Consider the following 13,692-nt stretch of genomic DNA (forward strand, 5'->3'; position numbering starts at 1 on the left):
AAACGTTATGCATTTAGCTAGCTAAAACATAGCAAACTGGTGCTAACGAGTTAACGTTAGCAGGCTACTAGTAGCAAGGTAACGTTACGACTTGGACCAAGGAGAATTGAGCAGTCAACTAACAGTCTGGCTCCCTAATTTATTGTTATCAATCTGGACAGCTGACCAGGCAGCTAACTAGTTTACGCACGCTGCTTTGCTGGAGAAGTCGGCCCACGCTAAGATAGCCTGTCAGACGCGCCCACATAACATTACTAGCTAGGTAGCTAACTAACGTTAATGCTCCTATCGCCCATCTGTCCGCTGGTCAGACCGGGGAGACTGCCCTGCCACGGAGCTTCGTTGTGGCCGATGCCGAGGGAAGCGAAGCACCAGTTCCTGGAAAGTCGAAGAGTAAACCACAACGCTAGCTAAGGTTAGCTATCCTCCAACCCGAACGGGACCGTGGCTGTGTGCGCAGTAACTGCTCTGTATTTGATTGTAGTTAGCTAGCCAGCTAACCGTTTGCCAGGGCTGTTGGACCAGTGTTATAGAGCGATGGGGGAGTTAAATAAAGAGGTTGTGGATCTAGTTTGGGAAAGACCAGGCAGCAACGGGGTGTCCGCTTCACTCTTCCGGAGATGGACCCAAGGTAAGCTACCTCTCGCCTACTTCGCTCCATTCTGGCGCACCCCCCTCTAACCTGAACACAATCCTAGACATTGTCAGTGGTGGGGCAAAATAAGTGACTCTGTGATTCCTGTATTTCAGGGTTGGTCTTCAGTGAGACAGAACACACAGCACTGGAGCAGTTTGAAGGAGGACCCTGCGCTGTCATTGCTCCTGTACAGGTATGGACCAGTCCCCAGACCAGACAGTGCATAACCTTACACACAAACATGAGTTAGGTGGCCCAGCCTATGACCAGGTAGAGGGTGTTGGTGTCTGTAACCAGAATGATGATATCTGGACAAGCACACATCTTCTTAGATAACACTTTACAGAAGTCACTCGACAGTCACTCAGCTGAGAAGCCTTCTCTACTACTGTTTATTTATTATAGTACTCTATGGTGCTGGAGTGTCTTTGTAAACATCTGTTCTTAGACAGAGTGGATAGGGTTGATGAGGACGGCAGGTTGTGTTTTTGGTGCTATAGAGATGGGTTACAGCTTGTAGAATATTTCCTGATTGTTTGTTTCCTGCAGGCCTTCCTTCTGAAGAACATCTTGTTTAAGAGAGAGAGTTCTAACTGGAGACACATCACAGGTAACCCTGACCTCTAACCCTAACCCAGCATTTCCCAAGCTCAGTCCTCGGGACCCCAAGGGGAGCCCATTTTGGGTTTTGCACTAACACTACACAGCTGATTCAAATTATTAACGCTTGATGATTAGTTAATTATTTGAAACCGCTCTGTGGTGTTAAGGGAAAAACAAAACATGCACACCTTGGGGTCCCAAGGACTGAGTTTGAGAAACCTAGCCCTGACCCTGTTTAACAGAAAAAGTTGTAACTAGAGACACGTCACAGGTAACCCTAACTTCTGACCCCAAACTGACCCTGTTAAACAGAGAGGGTTCTAAATGGAGATGCAGAGAGAGCTCCAAATGGAGATGCATCATAAATATATATATTAGAAACCTAGCCTATATCTTCTGTTCCTTGTAGAGGAGGAGCAGAAAGCGGCCCTATGTTCTACTCTGGCTGAGATCCTGGAACAGGCCTGCTCTACTTCCTCCACCACCTCCTACTGCCTGGTGACCTGGGCCAAAGGACAGTGCCCCCACACTACCACTCACACATCCCTCACAGGTGGTCCGGAGACCAGCCAGACCCAGCAAGACCAGCAACCCAGTGAGTCCCACTACTCATCTATCCACTAATACCCATCTAATATGAATAACTGCATTGCTGTAGTGAGATGGTATTAATCATCGCATATGATAGTGGGTAGACTGCATAGTGAGTAGTATTGCTGTCACTGTGAATCTAGAATAATGACATGTGTTCTGTCAATGTTACCTAAATTGTTTCACTAAAACGTGTGTGTTTGCATCTCTGTGTGTCTATTGTGTGTAGCTGCTTTGGCTGCTGAGGATCTTGGATTTGAGCGGTTTCATAGCATCCTCCAGTAAGTAACTCTACTGACTGTGGCTCATCTCTCTATTGGCCATAACTTCCATGGAGATGAAAGGACCACTGCATTGCAGGAAAGTCAGGAATTCTAGTGTGTGTGTCTCCATCTGTCTGGGATTGGCTAAGCCTGTGTGTGTGACTGGAGTTTCTCAATAATGATTTACAACCTGCTGCCTCAGCACACACTCCTGACTCAGCACGCACACTCTTCACTGATTCCTTAATGAGATACACACAATCTTTGATTGCATAATGACATTATACAACACTGTCAGCATGAACCCTCCTGTCTCTGACCTCTAAATGAGTGCAATGTCATTAGAGGTGGTCTCGCTGACTTCTAGCCCCTGACCTTTGACCTCTCATGTCTACAGGAAGCGTATTGTGAAGTCATTATCAGAGCTTAGAGAGGAGGTGGTGTCTCTCTACGAAACCTGGAAAGGGCGCTGTGGAGTCCTGCTCTTCCTCTACTCTGTCATCCTCACCAAGGTAAGGCTCTGCATGTGTTTTTATGTGTGCATATTACTCTGCACTCTGTGTGCGTGCATGTAACCACTTTTCTCTTTCTGTCTACAGAGGATAGAGAACATCAGGAATGAGATTGAAGATACTGCTGAGCCTCTCATAGATCCAGTCTATGGCCACGGCAGGTACAACCTCTGATCCCTCACTGTATTGAATCTTTATCAGCTACATTTCTTTTGACAACTTGAGCTAAGTGATGTTCCAAAAAGCTTAAGCCATTACTTTTCTTTTTCTCTGCAGTCAGAGTCTGGTTAACCTGTTAGTGACGGGCCATGCTGTCTCTAATGTGTGGGACGGAGACAGGGAGTGCTCTGGCATGAGTAAGTACTCCACACGCAGGCTGACTTATTTATTCGTAACTTTTTTTGTCATTTAGGAGACGCTCTTATCCAGAGCAACTTACTGAGTGCATACATTTGTATATATATTTTTCTTCTCCACACTGGTCCCCTGTGGGAATCGAACCCACAACCCTGGCATTGCAAGCGCCATGCTCTACCAAACGGGGGACACACACACACACAGCGGATTAAATTATCTTAGTGCAAAGTGTTGTCCAATAAACCTCATTATCTGGCAGCGTGATTTAATTTTAATCTTTTCTTCAATGAGCATTAGGCGACTTTATTGCTCAGTTTACTCAGTTTACGGAAGGTGTTACGAAGACGTTGTCCAGTTTCCTGGTGACTGTGATCCCACATCTGAACGCTAGATGGCAGTGATCAGTCAAACTTTCATACACACAGAGACCAAAGAAGCTGTTTCACCTAGTTTTTTGTTGTTAGTCTAAGCTGGTCTTCTTTCTCTTCTCTCTTTCCCTCCCTCCCTCCCTCCCTCAGAGCTCCATGGTATCCACAACCAGGCTTCAGTGGGCTTCCTCACTCTCATGGAGTCACTACGCTACTGCAAGGTACGAACAAACAGACTGACATTCCTTCAGGCTTGTTATGTCCAAACCATAGTGGTGAGTTTGTTCTTGTTCACTAGTCACGAATGATTGCGGAGAGCGATTCAAACGTTCTGTGAGAGAATCAGCACGACAAATAAACACATTGGCATACACACTCCCTCTCTCACACATACAGCCACTTCTTGTGTGTGACTGACTATGCAGTAGGACATTTATGATCTGGATAGTGGTGGAAAACAAACCACTCTGTGAGATCCCATGTGTAAATGTGTTTGGAGGCAATAGTCCTCACCACCTAACCCCAACCCTATACACACACACATACTGGGAGAATCAAGGGAGAAAATAACATTTCATTTTACAGAAAAAAAACATAACAATAAGAGTGGCTACAGGAAATGTGTAAGGAGCAGGGACTACAGTAGAGTAGTAGAATAGCTGAGTAAGTCTGGGTAGATGAGTTAGACCTGGGTACATTGGTATGTTCATGCTATAAACCTGCTCATTGAACAACCATTGTATTAGCAACAATATGACAGTCTTTTCTTCTCTCTTACTGTACATATTCTATTACGACATCAGATTGTATTCCCTGATCATTCCTTTTGTCAGTTGAAATGGCATCAGAAAGCCTTTAGTCTGTAAAACTAACCTGGTCTGGGTTCAGACAGTTAAGTTGGTCTGGAATCTGAATCAGAACTGCTTTGCTCCAGTTTTGGTTTGTATGTGTGTTTCAGGTGGGTGCGTTCCTGAAGTCTCCTAAATTCCCTATATGGATCCTTGGCAGTGAGACTCATCTCTCAGTGTTCTTCGCCAAGGTAAGAATCACACAAAAACACACACTCAACCTGGGCCTTGTGTGTCTGTGTGTAATATAAGCCAGTCTCTCTTCCAGCGGGCAGGTCAGAAAAAGAAGAACCAGGAATGTGTGCTTTAACAGATTTAGTACTGCACAGCTCACATGAGAGAGCGAGAGAGACGGCAGTAGTATGGTCTTATATGGCTAGTAGCTGCTGTTTTTTGGCGTTGTCTTGAAACCTTGTGGTCAGTTGCAACTGGGCCAACCAGCTTGTAAAATGCACACACACCAGTGTTTTGGGTGAAGCAGTGTAACACAGCTGATATGGGGGTTGAGAAATGACAGCATGTTCACAACGTTTATTAATTGTTACAAATGGACTCTTAAAGCTGGGCTCCTTAATGGTGAAACTGCCTCATTTGTTTGCGATATTACAACAACAAAGAAGTTACTAAAAACAACAAACACTTTTTTCCCCCTCAGTCATCAGTGCACAATATGCAGTGGTGATTTTAGCATGTAAATCTTGGTGGGGCAGAAACAAGTGGGGTGCATGCCATCAAAGCCACTACACAACACACTAAACAAATACATGTAGAAAACAGTAAAATATTAGAAAAACCCTGGAATGAGTAGCTGTTCAAACTTTTGACTGGTACTGTATGTGTATTTAAGTAGTCAAAAGTTGAGTATCTGGTCCCATATTCCTAGCACACAATGTTTACATCAAGCTTGTGACTCTACAAACTTGTTGGATGCTTTTGCTGTTTGTTTTGGTGGTTTCAGATCATTTTGTGCCCCATTAGAAATTAATGGTAAATAATGTATGTTTCTAAACATGCTACCATGTTTACGGATAGTCCGGAATGAATCGTGAATAATGAGTGAACAAGTTAGATGCACAAATATCATCCCCCCAAGACATGATAACCTCTCACCATTACAATAAAAGGGGAGGGTAGCATTTTATTTTTTTTGACAGGTATGATATTTATGCCTCTAACTTTCAAACACTTAAACAAAGTTGAAAAGGGGATGTTAGCTAACTTCACTAAGTAGGCCTACATTGGTTGGATAAAAAAGTACATTAGGTCTACTTACCACTGTTTAGCCAACTGTACAATGTTTCTACTGGTAGCTTGCAAAGTTACAATGATCAGCTAACAGTGCATCGGCAAATGTGCCCTTCTGCTGCTTGACAGGCAAAGGCCACAAAGGATGGGGAAATTAACCTAAACCACTCATACATGTCAGGTATAGTTCTATTATTTTATCACTCAAATATCCAATTAATGGTGGCCAATATTGAGAGATCAATGCTACCTTTATGTATGACATAATCAATTGATGTTTACTGAGCATGAATCAAATCAAATGTATTTATATAGCCCTTCGTACATCAGCTGATATCTCAAAGTGCTGTACAGAAACCCAGCCTAAAACCCCAAAACAGCAAGCAATGCAGGTGTAGAAGCACGGTGGCTAGGAAAAACTCCCTAGAAAGGCCAAAACCTAGGAAGAAACCTAGAGAGGAACCAGGCTATGAGGGGTGGCCAGTCCGCTTCTGGCTGTGCCGGGTGGAGATTATAACAGAACATGGCCAAGATGTTCTAATGTTCATAAATGACCAGCATGGTCAAATAATAATAATCACAGTAGTTGTCGAGGGTGCAGCACCTCAGGAGTAAATGTCAGTTGGCTTTTCATAGCCGATCATTAAGAGTATCTCTACCGCTCCTGCGGTCTCTAGAGAGTTGAAAACAGCAGGTCTGGGACAGGTAGCACGTCCAGTGAACAGGTCAGGGTTCCATAGCCGCAGGCAGAACAGTTGAAACTGGAGCAGCAGCACGGCCAGGTGGACTGGGGACAGCAAGGAGTCATCATGTCAGGTCGTCCTGAGGCATGGTCCTAGGGCTCAGGTCCTCTGAGAGAGAGAAAGAAAGAGAGAATTAGAGAGAGCATACTTAAATTCACACAGGACACCGGATAAGACAAGAGAAGTACTCCAGATATAACAAACTGACCCTAGCCCCCCGACATATAAACTAATGCAGCATAAATACTGGAGGCTGAGACAGGAGGGGTCAGGAGACACTGTGGCCCCATCCGATGATACCCCCCGGACAGGGCCAAACAGGAAGGATATAACCCCACCCACTTTGCCAAGGCACAGCCCCCACACCACTAGAGGGATATCTTCAACCACCATCTCCGCCACGGCACAATCCAAAGGGGGGCGCCAACCCAGACAGGAAGATCACGTCAGTGACGCACCCCTCCTAGGGACGGCATGAAAGAGCACCAGTAAGCCAGTGACTCAGCCCCTGTAATAGGGTTAGAGGCAGAGAATCCCAGTGGAGAGAGGGGAACTGGCCAGGCAGAGACAGCAAGGGCGGTTTGTTGCTCCAGAGCTTTTCCGTTCACCTTCACACTCCTGGGCCAGACTACACTCAATCATAGGACCTACTGAAGAGATGAGTCTTCAATAAAGACTTAAAGGTTGAGACCGAGTCTGCGTCTCTCACATGGGTAGGCAGACCATTCCATAAAAATGGAGATCTATAGGAGAAAGCCCTGCCTCCAGCTGTTTGCTTAGAAATTCTAGGAACAATTAGGAGGCCTGCGTCTTGTGACCGTAGCGTACGTATAGATATGTACGGCAGGACCAACTCGGAAAGATAGGTAGGAGCAAGCCCATGTAACGCTTTGTAGGTTAACAGTAAAACCTTGAAATCAGCCCTTGCCTTAACAGGAAGCCAGTGTAGGGAGGCTAGCACTGGAGTAATATGATCAAATGTTATTTTTTTATTTTATTATTATTATTATTATTTTTTATTTATTTTTGGTTCTAGTCAGTGCTAAATACGGCTGCTAGAATCCTAACTGAAGTTTATTTAGTGCTTTATCCGGGTAGCCGGAAAGTAGAGCATTGCAGTAGTCTAACCTAGAAGTAACAAAAGCATGGATGCATCATTTTTGGACAGAAAATTTCAGATTTTTGCAATGTTACGTAGATGGAAAAAAGCTGTCCTTGAAACAGTCTTGATATGTTCGTCAAAAGAGAGATCAGGGTCCAGAGTAACGCCGAGGTCCTTCACAGTTTTATTTGAGACGACTTTCAACCATCAAGATTAATTGTCAGATTTAACAGAAGATCTCTTTGTTTCTTGGGACCTAGAACAAGCATCTCTGTTTTGTCCGAGTTTAAAAGTAGAAAGTTTTCAGCCATCCACTTCCTTATGTCTGAAACACAGGATTCTAGCGAGAGCAATTTTGGGGCTTCACCATGTTTCATTGAAATGTACAGCTGTGTATCATCCGCATAGCAGTGAAAGTTAACATTATGTTTTCGAATGACATCCCCAAAAGGTAAAATATATAGTGAAAACAATAGTGGTCCTAAAACGGAACCTTGAGGAACACCGAAATGTACAGTTGATTTGTCAGAGGACAAACCATTCACAGAGACAAACTGATATCTTTCCGACAGATAAGATCTAAACCAGGCCAGAACTTGTCCGTGTAGACCAATTTGGGTTTCCAATCTCTCCAAAAGAATGTGGTGATCGATGGTATCAAAGGCAGCACTAAGGTCTAGTAGCACGAGGACAGATGCAGAGCCTCGGTCTGACGCCATTAAAAGGTAATTTACCACCTTCACAAGTGCAGTCTCAGTGCTGTGATGTGGTCTAAAACCAGACTGAACCATTTCGTATACATTGTTTGTCTTCAGGAAGGCAGTTAGTTGCTGCGTAACAGCTTTTTCTGAAATTTCTGAGAGGAATGGAAGATTCGATATAGGCCGATAGTTTTTAAAATATTTTCTGGGTCAAGGTTTGGCTTTTTCAAGAGAGGCTTTATTACTGCCACTTTTAGTGAGTTTGGTACACATCCGGTGGATAGAGAGCCGTTTATTATGTTCAACACAGGAGGGCCAAGCACATGAAGCAGCTCTAAGTAGTTTAGTTGAAATAGGGTCCAGTATGCAGCTTGAAGGTTTAGAGGCCATGATTATTTTCATCATTGTGTCAAGTGTTTTTAGTTTTTAGGGGTGCAACTGCATCTAGGGTATTGCGCAAGGTTAAATTGAGTTCCTCAGTTAGGTGGTTAACTGATTTTTGTCCTCTGACGTCCTTGGGTAGGCAGAAGGAGTCTGGAAGGGCATCAAGGAATCTTTGTGTTGTCTGAGAATTTATAGCACAACTTTTGATGCTCCTTGGTTGGGGTCTGAGCAGATTATTTGTTGCGATTGCAAACGTAATAAAATGGTGGTCCGATAGTCCAGGATTATGTGGAAAAACATTCAGATCTACAACATTTATTCCATGGGACAAAACTAGGTCCAGAGTATGACTGTGGCAGTGAGTAGGTCCAGAGACATGTTGGACAAAACCCACTGAGTCGATGATGGCTCCGAAAGCCTTTTGGAGTGGGTCTGTGGACTTTTCCATGTGAATATTAAAATCACCAAAAATTAGAATATTATCTGCTATGACTACAAGGTCCGATAGGAATTCAGGGAACTCAGTGAGGAACGCTGTATATGGCCCAGGAGGCCTGTAAACAGTAGCTATAAAAAGGGATTGTGTAGGCTGCATAGATTTCATGACTAGAAGCTCAAAAGACAAAGATGTCTTTTCTTTTTTTCTTTTTTTTGTAAATTTAAATTTGCTATCGTAAATGTTAGCAACACCTCCGCCTTTGCGGGATGCACGGGGGATATGGTCACTAGTGTAACCAGGAGGTGAGGCCTCATTTAACACAGTAAATTCATCAGGCTTAAGCCATGTTTGTCAGGCCAATCACATCAAGATTATGATCAGTGATTAGTTATTGACTATAACTGCCTTTGAAGTGAGGGATCTAACATTAAGTAGCCCTATTTTGAGATGTGAGGTATCACGATCTCTTTCAATAATGGCAGGAATGGAGGAGGTCTTTATCCTAGTGAGATTGCTAAGGCGAACACCGCCATGTTTAGTTTTGCCCAACCTAGGTCGAGGCACAGACACAGTCTCAATGGGGATAGCTGAGCTGACTACACTGACTATGCTAGTGGCAGACTCCACTAAGCTGGCAAGCTGGCTAACAGCCTGCTGCCTGGCCTGCACCCTATTTCATTGTGGAGCTAGAGGAGTTAAAGCCCTGTCTATGTTGGTAGATAAGATGAGAGCACCCCTCCAGCTAGGATGGAGTCCGTCACTCCTCAGCAGGCCAGGCTTGGTCCTGTTTGTGGGTGAGTCCCAGAAAGAGGGCCAATTATCTACAAATTCTATCTTTTGGGAGGGGCAGAAAACAGCTTTCAACCAGCGATTGAGTTGTGAGACTCTGCTGTAGAGCTCATCACTCCCCCTAACTGGGAGGGGGCCAGAGACAATTACTCGATGCCGACACATCTTTCTAGCTGATTTACACGCTGAAGCTATGTTGCGCTTGGTGACCTCTGACTGTTTCATCCTAAAATCGTTGGTGCCGACGTGGATAACAATATCTCTATACTCTCTACACTCGCCAGTTTTAGCTTTAGCCAGCACCATCTTCAGATTAGCCTTAACGTCGGTAGCCCTGCCCCCTGGTTAACAGTGTATGATCGCATGCATGAGCATGCTGTATAACTCTGATGAAAGAGCTGAGCTAAATATGCCAATTGTTTTGTATGGAAAAATCTAAAATTTAAGAGGTGATTATTTTACAACCAAATAATTCACTTTTTATTTGACAATCCCTTGAAAACGGCATGTAGTTGTCAATGGTTTAAGTGGAGCTGGGGGTCTCCTTGCCCTCTAGCACGCAAATCGAATGCTCTGCACCGTATTGTGACATTTTATTGATAACGACCTATAACAATGGTGGTGGGGTGGCACTGTTTCTCCCCTACTGCGCATTCTATCTTGAAAATTACTTTTTAACAATTTGGAGCACTATTTTAGATTATTCAGATTTAAGGCGGAGCTAATTGATTCTATCTGGTACAGGATATGGCATCAGAGGAAACAGACTGTTACAGCTAGCGTTTACCTCATAACACTACACCCAATGGATTTTCGAAGAAATGGATAATACAATTATTGTATGAAGTGATCAATAACTCCAAAAGCAGAAGTTTGTCAGCAGTTTCCAGGCCTTTTAAAGGGGTCTTATATTGAGATGAGTCCAAGTCCCATATCATCTGTGTAGATGTTGTGTACTGTACGACTCCGCTCATGTCTTGAGGGTTGGAAACATCTTGATGTTGGAGTGAACTATCATTTTAGATTAGGGCAGTTGTTCCATGTCACCTGGGATAAAGCAGGGTACTGGGTAGTGTCTGCCTGCTAGGGGGCTGGAACACATGTAGAGGCAAACTAGATGAACCAGATGAGAACCATGAGTCATGGTCCTCATGATTTCACTGTGATGACTACCAATAACCTCCATGGCTCCCAAGGAACTGGTGACAGTACACACACACACACATTCCTGAGAGCGGGGAACCTGATCCTGATTAGCATTAATGGACGTAGGAGATGTGTCTGTGCCCTCAGGTGGATGTTTTCCTGTTGGGAATGTGATCCCAGAGTTTCCATCTGGATCCGTTTGTCCCGCTGGAGACCGTGGACCCCTCATTTCTGATTTGTTCACTTGGATGGAGAGAAAGGAGACTCAAGGCCATGGTGTGGTTGAAGTAACACATTTGTGTATATGAATTTAAATTCAATATGCAGATGTGAGGGCAAGTTACAGCTTAGATGCAAGAGCATAGTACAAAATTAATAGCATGGCATTTACTTCTACACTATGTCAAAAGCAGTGGCTAAAAAGCCCTAATGGCTAAGAAACGAATTGCACAAAAGGCCAATTATTCTTGAGTCTCAAGGCTAGAGGTAGACCGATTATGATTTTTCAATGCCGATACCGATTATTGGAGGACCAAAAAAGCCTTTTTTCCCCCCTCCTATATACACTGCTCGCAGAAATAAAGGGAACACTAAAATAACACATCCTAGATCTGAATGAATGAAATATTCTTATTAAATACTCTTTTCTTTACATAGTTGAATGTGCTGACAACAAAATCACACAAACATTATCAATGGAAATCAAATTTATCAACCCATGGAGGTCTGGATTTGGAGTCACACTCAAAATTGAAGTGGAAAACCACACTACAGGCTGATCCAACTTTGATGTAATGTCCTTAAAACAAGTCAAAATGAGGCTCAGTAGTGTGTGTGGCCTCCACGTGCCTGTATGACCTCCCTACAACGCCTGGGCATGCTCCTGATGAGGTGGCGGATGGTCTCCTCAGGGATCTCCTCCCAGACCTGGACTAAAGCATCCGCCAACTCCTGGACAGTCTATGGTGCAACGTGGCGTTGGTGGATGGAGCGAGACATGATGTCCCAGATGTGCTCAATTGGATTCAGGTCTGGGGAACGGGGGGGCCAGTCCATAGCATCAATGCCTTCCTCTTGCAGGAACTGCTGACACACTCCAGCCACATGAGGTCTAGCATTGTCTTGCATTAGGAGGAACCCAGGGCCAACCGCACCAGCATATGGTCTCACAAGGGGTCTGAGGATCTCATCTCGGTACCTAATGGCAGTCAGGCTACCTCTGGCAAGCACATGGAGGGCTGTGCGGCCCCCCAAAGAAATGCCACCCCACACCATGACTGACCCACCGCCAAACCGGTCATGCTGGAGGATGTTGCAGTCAGCAGAACGTTCTCCACGGCGTCTCCAGACTCTGTCACGTCTGTCACATGTACTCAGTGTGAACCTGCTTTCATCTGTGAAGAGCACAGGGCGCCAGTGGCGGATTTGCCAATCTTGGTGTTCTCTGGAAAATGCCAAACGTCCTGCACGGTGTTGGGCTGTAAGCACAACCCCCACCTGTGGACGTCGGGCCCTCATACCACCCTCATGGAGTCTGTTTCTGACCGTTTGAGCAGACACATGCACATTTGTGGCCTGCTGGAGGTCATTTTGCAGGGCTCTGGCAGTGCTCCTCCTTGCACAAAGGCGGAGGTAGCGGTCCTGCTGCTGGGTTGTTGCCCTCCTACGGCCTCCTCCACGTCTCCTGATGTACTGGCTTGTCTCCTGGTAGCGCCTCCATGCTCTGGACACTACGCTGACAGACACAGCAAACCTTCTTGCCACAGCTCGCATTGATGTGCCATCCTGGATGAGCTGCACTACCTGAGCCACTTGTGTGGGTTGTAGACTCCGTCTCATGCTACCACTAGAGTGAAAGCACCGCCAGCATTCAAAAGTGACCAAAACATCAGCCAGGAAGCATAGGAACTGAGAAGTGGTCTGTGGTCACCACCTGCAAAACCACTCCTTTATTGGGGGTGTCTTGCTAATTGCCTATAATTTCCACTTTTTGTCTATTCCATTTTCACAACAGCATGTGAAATTTATTGTCAATCAGTGTTGCTTCCTAAGTGGACAGTTTGATTTCACAGAAGTGTGATTGACTTGGAGTTGCATTGTGTTGTTTAAGTGTTCCCTTTATTTTTTTGAGCAGTGTATATTTTTGTAATAATGACAATTACAACAATACTGAATTAACACTTTTATTTTAACTTAATATAATACATAAGTAAAATCAATTTAGTCTCAAATAAATAATGAAACATGTTCAATTTGGTTTAAATAATGCAAAAACACAGTGTTGGAGAAGAAAGTAAAAGTGCAATATATGCCATGTAAAAAAGGTAACATTTAAGTTCCTTGCTCAGAACATGAGAACATGAAAGCTGGTGGTTCCTTTTAACATGAGTCTTCAATATTCCCAGTTAAGAAGTTTTAGGTTGTAGTTATTATAGGACTATTTCTTTATACTATTTGTATTTCATATAGTATTGCCAGCCTAATCTCGGGAGTTGATAGGCTTGAAGTCAAACAGTGCTGTGCTTCAAGCATTGCGAAGAGCTGCTGGCAAACGCAGGAAAGTACTGTTTGAATGAATTCTTACGAGCCTGCTGCTGCCTACCACCGCTCACCGCTCAGTCAGACTGCTCTATCAAATCAGACTTAATTATAATATAATAAACACACAGAAATACGAGCCTTAGGTCATTAATATGGTCAAATCCGGAAACTATAATTTAGAAAACAAAACGTTTATTCTTTCAGTGAAATACGGAACCGTTCTGTATTTTATCGAACTGGTGGCAACCTTTAAGTCTAAATATTGCTGTTACATTGCACAACCTTCAAAGTTATGTCATAATTATGTAGAATTCTGGCAAATTAATTAAGTTTTTTGTTAGGAAGAAATGGTCTTCACACAGTTCGAATCGAGCCAGGCGGCCCAAACTGCTGCATATACCCTGACTCTGCTTGGACTGAACG

General features: G+C 44.1%; 1 protein-coding gene across 2 annotated transcripts in view; it reads left to right on the forward strand.

Moving 5' to 3' along the window:
- The first annotated feature begins 499 nt into the window (after window positions 1–499).
- Window positions 500–13,692, forward strand: part of LOC139564676 (ubiquitin carboxyl-terminal hydrolase MINDY-3-like) — a 45,481-nt gene continuing 32,288 nt past the window's right edge. The window contains exons 1-10 of one of the 2 annotated variants that reach the window (XM_071384414.1): window positions 500–631; window positions 751–830; window positions 1,187–1,247; window positions 1,650–1,835; window positions 2,061–2,112; window positions 2,492–2,606; window positions 2,694–2,767; window positions 2,883–2,962; window positions 3,482–3,552; window positions 4,290–4,370. In XM_071384414.1, the coding sequence (XP_071240515.1) occupies window positions 538–631; window positions 751–830; window positions 1,187–1,247; window positions 1,650–1,835; window positions 2,061–2,112; window positions 2,492–2,606; window positions 2,694–2,767; window positions 2,883–2,962; window positions 3,482–3,552; window positions 4,290–4,370 (894 nt within the window). In that variant the 5' untranslated portion in view covers window positions 500–537. Of the gene's footprint in view, window positions 632–750; window positions 831–1,186; window positions 1,248–1,649; window positions 1,836–2,060; window positions 2,196–2,491; window positions 2,607–2,693; window positions 2,768–2,882; window positions 2,963–3,481; window positions 3,553–4,289; window positions 4,371–13,692 lie in introns of those variants that run through there. The other variant, XM_071384415.1, reaches the window with a different exon arrangement.

This window comes from Salvelinus alpinus, chromosome 35 (genome assembly GCF_045679555.1).
Source record: "Salvelinus alpinus chromosome 35, SLU_Salpinus.1, whole genome shotgun sequence".
NCBI lineage: Eukaryota > Metazoa > Chordata > Actinopteri > Salmoniformes > Salmonidae > Salvelinus > Salvelinus alpinus.